The 11929-nt window shown below is 35.0% G+C and overlaps 1 protein-coding gene across 1 annotated transcript; it reads left to right on the top strand.

Moving 5' to 3' along the window:
* The first annotated feature begins 4442 nt into the window (after positions 1 to 4442).
* LOC105213771 (serine protease snake) lies at positions 4443 to 7981 on the top strand. Its single transcript, XM_011186823.3, has 8 exons — positions 4443 to 4677; positions 4743 to 5018; positions 6597 to 6676; positions 6732 to 6847; positions 6906 to 7058; positions 7271 to 7353; positions 7417 to 7577; positions 7635 to 7981. The coding sequence occupies exons 1-8, from the start codon at positions 4623 to 4625 to the stop codon at positions 7830 to 7832; spliced, it is 1122 nt and encodes a 373-aa protein (XP_011185125.2). The 5' UTR covers positions 4443 to 4622; the 3' UTR covers positions 7833 to 7981.
* Positions 7982 to 11929: the final 3948 nt, after the last annotated feature.

Here is an 11929-nt window from a genome sequence, read left to right as displayed (position 1 = left end):
TCATACAAACATCTCTAACATCCAACAAAAAAATTTTAAGTGCGATAGTAAATATAAAGAATGATCATGTGAAAGAAGAAAAAGAAAAATGTTAAAATTCAAATTATTCAAAAAAATTTTTTTTGTTTTCTTCCCAAACTATACCACTGTGCCACCGTACCTTTCAACATTTGACGCCGGCCTAAGTGAAGTTTGAGAGAATTTTTTAACGTAACGTTTCTGCACAACGGCGCTTTTTATATAATGCACAAGTGTGTGTATGTGTGTGTGTATGTAAGAGCATAATTACAATGTGTTGGCGACATCAGTTTAGCGGCAACAAAAGCCTGCCTGCCTGCAATCAAATCTGTTGCTTTGTTTTCAGTTTCGATTCCCGGCATTCGCGTCAATTGCTGATGTTGCAGCAGCATACGATGGCACTTTATTTACACAAACACACGCCGCTGTATATATGTATTTACAAATGTATATATATATATATATATGTATATCAATGTATAAATGTATGCCATGAAGGTGTGTGCTCATCACATTGCAACATTGTTGCTTCGTTGTGTTGTTGAACGTTTGAGTGCACGAATACTTCATAGAAACTGATGAATGATGCATTGCATCAGGTCGGCGGCGTCACTTGACTTATATTTGAATTGGATTTCCATTTGAATGAGTCTGTTGCATGTTTTTGCTTCCATTAATTTTCATTTTTTTTTAAAAGGTATGAAAAATAAATAAAAAAAATATGCATGAGGTGGGTGAAATATTGTAGCGAGAGGTATGTAAATATATTGGATGAAATTTGAAACGGAAAATTTCCACATCATGTGATGTGCAAGTGACTTGTGATGTGACCTGAAATGATATTAAGTTTTACTTTTTTTTAGTATAGTTTTAGGGTATTAATAAAATTTAAAAAATATCTAAAAAATATAATTTCATTATTTTAAGCTTAGACCCTTATATAACACTGTTTATACCGCTTCATAGACTTACCTTTGTATTTAAAAATTGTAGCACTGCCTTTTCATCGTGTAACACCCTAAATGTAGGCAACATTTTAAGTAAATAACGCACCTGCTAAGTTTCATTAGTTTTTTGAGCTCTTATATAGGCGGAGTTAACTTTTATTACAGAGCTTAAGGGCACAGTACTATATACTTATGTATGTATAAGGGTTGATTTTTTATTTTCATTGGTGTAACTCTATAAATGCCTTCACCGTGTGAGGAAAAATAGCGGGAAAGTTATATTTTTTACCATTTGACACTCAGACGATAGCATATCTGGCCACCCTTAGTATTGCTTCAATTTTTACGCATATTTAATTAAACTTGCATGAAAATGTCACATCTGTCTTTGAATTGTCACCAAATGCACCGGTTCATTTACATATGTAAAAGCTCTATAGTAGCTCGGCTAACAAATATATTTCTTATATCAATAGTTATAAAACCACCACTTTATCTTACGTTGAAGAAGAACACCACGTGTTTATTTATTTTGACAAAATTTCTGCTCTAAGAGCAGACAACAATTTTATATGTTAAAAATCAATTCTCGTAAACGTTGCCTACATTTAGGGGCGATAAGAATTTTGAATGTTTCCAGTTTATCAATATGGTTTCTGCATATGGAAATCTAAAAATCTAAATGAAAACCAATTAATTTTACGTTTACACCATTCAACAAGTATAATTTACGAGAAACAATGAAAACGTTTGTTTGGTGGATGGCTGATCAAGCAACAACATCACCGGCATTCGCGTAAGACATCGCGTCACCGCTGCCGTCATCCACCATTGATGTCCACTTTGCCGCCAAGCGTTACAACAACATAGGCGTTAGTTTAATGAAATCTATGTTGATGCTTTGCACAATGCGGAAAACTGAAAGCTTTAGATAGTTCTTAAGATGACTGAGGCTAAGCACAGTGGTGTAAAATTTACTATTTATTCGTAAATTTAGATTTACTTAACATTATGATACTATATACGTATTATTTTACAATTACATGAGCAGCTTTAGACCACTGTGTAATTAAACAGTCAACCTCCACATGCTTCCAAGAATGAAGTGTCGATTCCCACGGGACTGTCAACTGCGTTAAATATAACTCTTATACTTGTTGGATTCTATGAGTAGGACAAAGCACAGTGTTTCAGTTGAAAGCAACTTGACATGCTTCAAGTTAATTCTTAAAATTGATTTTATAAAAAATTGCATTAATATTATTTTAAAACATCATGTGATGTGTAAATGATATCATGTGATCTGTTGATGTGATGTACCTTCGACATCACGTGATCTAACGATGTGATTTAGTTTGTTGACTTTGACTTAAACTCCCAATTTAACATGTGTGTATGTGTGCCATTGTTTTATAGAGTAGTTAAGCAAATAGCTCTGCATATAGCTCCACAACATGTACATTATACTCATTACAGTATTTTGTTAGTAATTACAAAACATCTAATTATCGGAAGGTGTAACAGCACTTTTGTAAACATTTTGTACATATCCTACACACATGGAAATGCCAGTTATTGTAGGTATCTGCAACAACAATGTGTATTTATCTCACATTAACAGCTTTTAGCCAACGAACAATGAAATTGCTTTTCCACAGTAACTTCCGCACATTATCCATTGTTTTGGGTTAAAATTGAAACTTTCCAATTGTTGCCGCGCATTCTTGCAACATCTTCAACGCATCTCATTTAGAGTGCATATGCATTAAAACGGAAAACTTAAGACTTTGTCTTCAAACACCTACTTACTCTTTTATTTCAGCACAAATAAGAGTTTTATCTTGTGCACTACAAGAAATTTCCATATGTTGCAATGCATTAACACAAAGAAAAGTGGTGTATTATGTGTGTATTAGGGTTGTTCTACATGTATAGCAGGCTAGAAAATTTCAGAATTGTAGTAAGTTGTTATGCCATTTTTTTTTTCATTATCTGGTCGGAAACTTTTTTGAAAATTATATATATAGTCCATAGCTCTTGAGATCCTAATTCAAGACAATATAAATTTTAGGTCTAAGCTATTAAATATCAGTTAACAAGTTTTTGCAAATTTAAAATTTCAACAATCTTTTGGGATTCATGAAAGGGTCTACTCAGAGACAAATTATTCTTATATATGATGTCCCATTTATTTATTATGAGTCATTATCTAATTCATTCAAATATCTGGAACCGCTCAATTTAGCAAGCCTTAAATGTTTCTTGGGTCTTGCTCGATATTTACCTTAAGGCCCGAAATAGTTTAAACTAAGACAATTGAACTTGTCTTCCTAAAAATCAAATCAAATGTGGTCTGGGGCAGTCAATCTCTACTGTTACCAACAGTTTTTCAAAACATGAACCTCTGTTAATGCCTCCAAAATTTGGACTCATGTCATCTTGACAATATATGCGCATCTCCAAATGCGACAATGCTAATATAATACTGACTTTCTATCAAAATTTAAAACTCGACTTGGAAGAAACCACATGTAAATTTATAAAGATTTTCTTAAATTGTTGCTAAATATTTACATTGAAGACATTCTTCCGTAGACCACATAAGAAGTTCGATATTTTTCGTCGACAGTTGAATGTTTAGAAATGGGACCCAAAAAAATTAAACGTTATAGAACCGATGAACGTTACTTTCATACTACTTAACCCAGCGACCTCTTGCAGATTTGTTATTATAGCCCACATAATAGGATTTTGAATTATAAGAAAATATAGTTAGCCAATAAGGAAGGATCCAAGGAAGCATAAAAGACACCGATTACCCTATGAAACATATGCACCTCTCAGACATCAAGTGCGCTAAATATATGCAACGGGGAGTATCACAGAGATGTTGCCGTAAAATTATGCACATCCGCCGCCCAAAGTAGTGCGCCTACTCGTCTGGTAAACTAGGCAAGTTGCAATGTACATCCACATGAATATTTATGTTTGCAAGTCAGCGCCCACAAGCCTCCACCGGTCAATGAATCAACGAGTAGCGGATGACAGTGTCTTTGTTGTTGTTTTAGTTGTCTCAGCGATCGCGTGCCACCTTATACACACATATGTAGTTTTTGACTCTTGCCAGCGCACATTTAATGCCGCCCAACTTGATTGGAGAAAAGTGTAAACAAAAGCAGATTACAACCGGTCAACGCTTAGCAGACAGTTAACCAGAACCCGCTCAGTTCATGAGCACCAAGCGGTCATATGATGTTCTCCACAGAACAGTTGTCAAACCAACAACAACAACTGGGGACTTTCCGACTAATAAGCGGCTGGCAAGAAGGCTCTTGACATTGAAAAGAACGCAACAAATCCAGTTTACGGCTTTCGGAGAACCACAGCAAGTTCTACAGTTCTTGAAACACATACGCCTGAGTTTGAGTGCGTGTGTGCGGCAGGAAGATTTGCGCTTAGTAAAATAACGACGCTGAGTCAAAAGCCGTTTCAGTTGCTGTCGAGACGCGAATCAAGTCACAACTAAAAGTATTCGAGTGAACGCACTGAGACTGCGCAACCGGTGAACAGTGAAATTTGCATACAAACACGCAGACAAGCATACAAATTGTACTAATTCAAATAAAGTGAAATTGCTGGAGGACAGCGAAAGAAAGAATGTGGCGTAGGCTTTTTGCAATCGTCTTGCTGGCCAGTTGCATTTGCGAAAATTGTGAGTTGCAAGTGAAGTTGAGTGTGTGAAAATTTAATTTTTGTTTTTCAAAACCTCTCCATTAGCCTTCGCTCAGGATGCTCTGCGTGGTATCCATTTCCCAGTGGAGAGCCATGATAATTCCTGCTTTGTGGATGCCGCAAAGAAAGTGCGTGGCACTTGCAAAAATCTCGCCGAATGCGGCTCAGCGTTGCGTCGTTGGAAGAATCAAAATATACGCCCACAAACTTGTTACTTCAATAAATTCGAACATATAGTCTGTTGTGATATCGAAAGAAGTCCCATATTGGAGCCGATCCTTTATATGAAGCCCATGCAGGTGAAGAGACGCAGTGAAGTGGGTGAGTTAAGGAATTTGAGGATATAGGGCGTCAATGTTTGGAAAGATTTCGGTAGTTTGTGCCATCTCTGGACAGTTTATGGCTTTTTCTAGTTAGAAATATCATCGAAGGCTTGGAGTTGATCGCAGCTTAATATCAGTCAGAGATTTAAAACCATAAAGCCAACTTTATATAAGAATACACTCTCTGCAAATATCAGGAATAGACTCCCGATCTTAAATAGGTTCTATATTGGACGTCGGCGACTTAAACCTTATTGTCCCAGAAAGTTTATTTCCTTATAATTATCATGTCAAACGAACTATAGACGACCTTTCTGTCAAAATCATCACAAAATTACCTCATAAGTTCAAATATTTTCGGGATTTCTTTGATCAAAATATTCTCATTCCTATCCAAGTCGGTCTGGAACCAAAATCATCTATAAAGCTTGTGATTTATTCCTTCACTGTGAGACTCTCCTATTTTAAGTGCTTCCCAGTTTAACAAAAAATTAACCAGATGCAATTTGGCCTCACTTGTCCATGTTATCATTACATTCTTAAAATAGTTCTCGACTAAAAACAAACGAGTAGTCGAATTTTAAAGTAATCGCTCAATAATCGCCTTTAGACAACAGACCGTCTTGGATTGTATACATCAGACTGACCTCTGAGAAATCTCGTTGTTTCGAGAACACTTCAAAGCCATCTACACATTATGACAACCTTTGAACTCTACTGATTTATAATTGCATTAGAATATGCAGAAGAAAACAAAGCGAAATAAACAAAATAATTAAATTTACTGAAATATCATAACGTGTGCTCTTGCTACGGCCATCTTGAGTGCAATTGCGAAATGCATTCCCATTTCTCCGTATTTTCCACTTTAATTGCACTGATCCCTATCACAGCGTGCAATAAAATAATTGTCTTATTTAAATGCGCATAATTAGATTCAATTGGTTGTATGCTGACAAGTGTTGCCCCATGAACTACATACTTTCTTAACGAGTGTAAAATGCAATGCGCTTTTTATAACGGTGTTGACGACGATGGCTCTCGTCAGCTCAAAGACGTTTCATTTTATTCATGGAATATATGCGGGATGACTTGCCGAGATTCCCCTACTATTTTCAAGATCTAGGATGAGTTCAAATGTCGAATGTCCGCCAGACGACGAAAACATTCAGCTTCTTCAGTTGATATTGGTTTGGATATTATTAAGAATAATATATAAGACTTAAGAACCAGATATGCGGATTTGAAGCTCAGTTCACTCCATTATTTCCATAATTCTCCATAATTTCCAGAACGACACCCCATTCTGTTGATGTTGATGTTGCAACTAAAGGCTGAAGATCACACTTAAGCCAAGGGCAGACATATTGAGCTTACCCAAAAGGTTTATAAATGTAGTGTGAGCCCTACACCCATCAGAGAACAGTCTAAACTATTTTATTTTGTATCTTGCTTATAAAGAAACAAGAAATTGAGGTTATTTCATCAACAACCGCAATTGAATTCAATTTTCATATACATATGTATCTATGTCTGTATGTAAGCAAGTATTTATTGAACTGGTATTTTCCCACAGAATGTGAATCCCAACATGGCACCTTTTACACAACCGTTGTGAACGGACAACCAGCAGCGCCCAATGAATTCCCCTACATGGTAATCAGAAATGAAAATGTTTATTCGTAAAAAATGTAATTTATGCATTTGACAGGCCGCCGTGGGTTGGATATCGAATACGGATAGAAGTAGCGCTTTCTTTTACTGTGCCGGTGTTTTGATATCACCGAGGTTCGTCTTAACTGCAGCGCATTGTACCGGTTTGGGAGGGTAAGTACTTGAAGTGAGAACACCTTCAGACATTTTGACTTTCAATTACATTTACCAGACAATCACCAACAGTGGTTCGCATTGGTGGCACTAATCTTACCGATTCGAGAACACCCAACATACCGATTAAACGGATCATAGTACATCCCAGCTATCAAAGTGGCTCTTCTTACAATGACATTGCGCTGTTGGAACTTGCGCAGGATACGAGGTTGTAAAAATATATGCAAGCGAGATATTTGAGGCTAAGCACATAGTGGACCGAAGTCGAAGTAGCGATGGTGGCAGATAAGTGATAAGAGCACAAAGTGTGAATATATTCGAACGTCCGGTTTTATGTCTTGGTTTCCTCTCTCCACTGTGTGCTTAGTCTAATTATCTATAGTCCCATCCATTTAATTATCTTTCTGTTCTTGTTCACAGAGCGAAACCTGCCTGCTTGTGGACCCAGTATGATGTGCCTCATAATAATGTGACAGCGCTCGGTTATGGACATACACAATTTGGTATCCGAGACCTCTTAAGAATTACTTAAATTGCAGCAATTTGATTTTCTTAAATACTTTCAGCTGGCGCAAACTCAAATGTCTTACATAAGGCCGTCATATTCCTTGTGCCGAGCGATGTTTGTCAACGCTACTACATGCCCGATGAGAATATATTGCAGCAGGGCTTGGCGAATACACAAATCTGCGCGGGGGATCAAGAAAATCGACGCGACACGTGTCAGGTGAGCCAATATTCGTATCATAAATGTTCCATACTTCAACCAACAAATTTCTTACAGGGTGACTCCGGTGGACCGCTGATCTTGAAGGTGGATCGCGACATCACCTACTCGTATGTGGTGGGTATAACGTCGTTTGGACAAGCTTGTGGTGGCGCACCGCCGAGTATTTATTCGCGTGTTTCGGCGTACATTGACTGGATAGAGGATATTGTATGGCCGATAGCACAATTGAGTGGTTTCGGTGTTAACGGTTGATGACGTCGTTGTAGCGCTGTAATTTAAATGTTAGCAGTAGTTTTATTCCACACATATTATTGAAAGTAATATTATATCCATTTGCACATGAGAATTGATTGTTCGAGGCAATATCCCCAAAATAAATTTTACATTCTCATTACCCATAATTTCTCTCTATTTTTTTATTAAATAAAGAGAGCTTAGGTTATGTTCAAATTCGCTATTAGCTAGAATGGAGGAATGTTTAATGTGTAAGGAAATGAGAAATAGAAGAAGTTGAGAAAGGGATGGGTGACGAGAGCGAGAAAAGTCGTTAAGGTACATCTAATTTATTTTTAAACACACTACAAGGCAGTCAACGGTTTATAACATCAGGCCGAAGTTTGAAAAATGTTCCAGATGCCGAGATTCTGAAAAATAGGGAAAGTTTCCTTGCTAAATGGCTTGTTTCATTTTAAAAATTTCGGAGAATTGCCATCGAATAAAGGAAGAAGTTAAGAAATGCCTACCTTTACAATCAGTGACATCGTTCTGCTTTTTCACTGGTCTTAGTTCAGTATGTTGAACTGAGTCGATTTAGCCATGTCCGTCTGTCAGTATATATACTAACTAGTCCTTTAGTTTTTAAGATATCGTTTTGAAATTTTGCAGATGTTATTTTCTCTTCAAGAAGCTGCTCATTTGTCGGAACTGCCGATATCGGACCACTATATCATATAGCCGTCAAACAAACTGAACGATTGGAATCAAGGGCTTGTATGAATAACTTCCGCATATCTTCACGAAATTTGGTGTGAGTTATTGTTCATAGAAATAATTTAATCTCCGAAAAAATTGTTCAGATCGGTTCACTATAGCATATAGCTGCCATACAAACCGAACGATCGGTATCAATGGCTTGTATGGAAAATTTTCGCATTTGACGTGGTATCTTCACGAAATTTGACATGGATTACTGCTTAAGGTAATAATATAATCTCCGAAGAAATTGTTCAGATCGGTTAACTATATACCCTTAATGTTTCTAGCAAACAACCCGGCTAAAAAGAATTAGTAAAATGTTTTCTTTTTTTACTTACTTTTTCTTACGTCTTTAGATTTGCTTAAACACATAGTTACTAAAAGAAATGCACCTGTGAAGGGTATATTAGCTTCAGTACGGCCGAAGTTAACGTTTTTTTTGTTTTGTTTATTACTGGGCAGGTTTGGTTGCGGCTGAGCTGGGCAAGCGCTGATTAGTCACTAGCACATGCGCAGTCACCTGATCCTTATAGCCTAAGAGGAATCACAAAAGATCTACCGAGACTAATGGGAACAGATTTGAGATTTACCATCATAACATAACATATATCAGACATTTTAAGAGTAGTCAGTGACATATTGAAAACCTTCAGCTTTAAGGGGTTATACCAGTGTAACCTATGGAAAATTGCACATGCACATGTACATAATAGGTATATTTTCAGCTACATTTCAAATTGTTTTTTTGTTTTACAAAAATATTGAAAAATAACGGAGTTATATGCTAGCACCAAAAAAAGTTCCCCAACTGCTGACATGATTCCGTCCGAATGAGTAGCAGAAACAAAAAAATTCTAAAAGGATATTAACGTTAAATATATTTCCTATACAATGACCTATGATTTTTGTAAATTATCAAAAATTGACAAAATGGCGTAGTTCTGAAAAAAAATTCGTTTATTTAGATTTTTAAATGCCATATTGAAAATTTTCAAACAATCAAAAAGATCGTAGGTCATTGTATAGTAAACATATTCAAGAATACTCAGTTTAAATTTGAAGTCGATCGGTCAATGTATCGTTGAATTAGGATGTCAGCAATTTTGAGAAAAGTCGTTTCGAGAAAACCGCGTTTAAAGTTTCGACTATATAGGCTTATGCCTGCGAGCGGTCGCTCTTTAGAATGCTGCCATTCAAAAACTATTTATAATACCGATACGATCTTACCGCTTTCACAGGATATTTTTGAAAGTATAAACTATCGAGTAAGCAAGAAATAAAAAAATCGATTTTATGAAAATGTCACACTGGTTTAGCCCCTTAATAGGACTGATAAAATCACTCCTCGGAATTAATTATGTACATCCGGGCATAGTAAAAAAGTAAAAAGTTATTCTGACGACTAACCTATTTGCAGCGCTTGTCTATTTAACCAGTTGTGGAATCTCCAAATTGAGCTCCTAATCCGGGAGTCTCGCTTATTAGGTACCATTGTCGCTGATCTCGAGAAATTCGGACGAATTCAAAGACCGTTTAAGGTATTTGCAGCGAAGTCGACGCAGTAAGCTATAAGTTAACGAATGTTCGATCATCTACAAGCAAATAAATATATTTGTGTTTGAAAAAAATAACGGGAATTTTTAAATTTCATTGGTTTGAAGAGTGTTATTGCCAATTTTTTAAAAATTCCCGTTATTTTTTGAACACACCTCATACTCTAAACTATTTCTCTGACAATATGAAAAATGAAAGACCGCATTTAGTTTTTACGTATACCTAAAATAATTAGGCGATTTTTCAAAACTTTTATTGTTTTTTTTGTTACGCTTTACTTGGTAATTTGTTTTCTTTGAATATTTTCTAGCGTATTTTCATTCATATTAATTTTACATTTTTATACAATGGTTTTTGTTTTTTTTTGTGTGTTTCTTTTTAAGTTACGTTAAATAAAAATTGTTTAAATTACACGAACTAATATTTATATTATTATTAATATGTAATGCTTTTTATATGTATATGTATATATATATATATGTATTTATATTTATATATAAGTAAAATTACAAATTTCACATATGCTTCAACGATCTTTTTTTAGTTTTAGTGTTTTGTTTTTGTTATCATTTGCAAATATCATCATACTTTCGACTTTCGCACTATTTAACTAGACTATATATAATTAATATATATATATTTATATAATATATAAATGTTCGCTTGTAGACTTGTATAGTTCTCTGTATGAGTGTATGTGTGTGTATGCGTGCATATGCGTGTGTGGCTGCTTGTGGGAGGTTTTTTTGTGAAAGAATTCAAAAATGTTTTAAAGAGGATTTGGCGCACATTTGTATGTACATATGTATTTCAAAAGAAACAAATCACTGCCATTTTTACTGCAGTAATCTATATGCATGTGTATGTATATTAATAATAATATAATTAATTAGTTTTACATGTTAGCTATCCTCTAATAGCATCAACACACGTACATACATACATACATACACAGCATCATCATCATCTACATATTTATTGCTATTATCGAGAGCGAGCGAAAAAAATATTTTGACTGTTTTACATCTAAAATTTGATTTGATGTATCTATACATTGTTGTTGTTGTTGTTTTTGCATTTGCTTTCTTATTTTTCGATTTGTTTGTATGTACATAGTTGCTAAGTAACATTAGTTGCGAATTAATTATTTACTTAAATGTAGTTAATTTTCATCATGCATGTAAAGGTATGTGTTTATGTGTGTGTGTGTGTGTGAGTGTGGGTGGCCTAAACGTTTGTGGTTTGCAATTAAATTCAATTATTTTTACTGCTGTTTGTTGTTGGTTTTGCACAATGTTTTTTTTTGTTTGTCTGTAAACACACACATTTAACGTAAGCGAGACACTATGTTACGTTAAGTTCGAGCTAAGACAGCACACTGTTGTTTACTGATATTGTTGTTACATAATTTTAGTTACTTTGCATTGTTGTTGTTGTTGTTCTTGTTTGTGTTGCAACTTGTTTTAGCCACTGCAGCGCGCGCGCAATGCCATCGTTTGTTCCCTAAATTTTCGTTTAATTTAATTTTTGAGAAATATGCCGCTTCCAACGAGTTTACGGTTCTTTACAGTTATGTACTAATCTCTTGCATTCAAAATTATTATTTTTTACATTAGTAAATTGGTATGATTTTTTATAGGAAATGCTTCTGATATACATATTTGCTTTGATTTTGTTAAATATATATGTTTATCAACATATTTGCATTACATTTTTGAAAAAAAAATGTAAAATGTAGTCTAAAAATTTATAGCTAAAATTATACTTCTCATCATAAAAAATGTATTCTTTTGTTGTATATACACAACATTTAAAGTTGA

This window comes from Zeugodacus cucurbitae, chromosome 5 (genome assembly GCF_028554725.1).
Source record: "Zeugodacus cucurbitae isolate PBARC_wt_2022May chromosome 5, idZeuCucr1.2, whole genome shotgun sequence".
Taxonomy (NCBI): domain Eukaryota; kingdom Metazoa; phylum Arthropoda; class Insecta; order Diptera; family Tephritidae; genus Zeugodacus; species Zeugodacus cucurbitae.
Note: the sequence above shows the minus strand (reverse complement) of the source record. Positions and strands in the feature narration are given on the sequence as shown.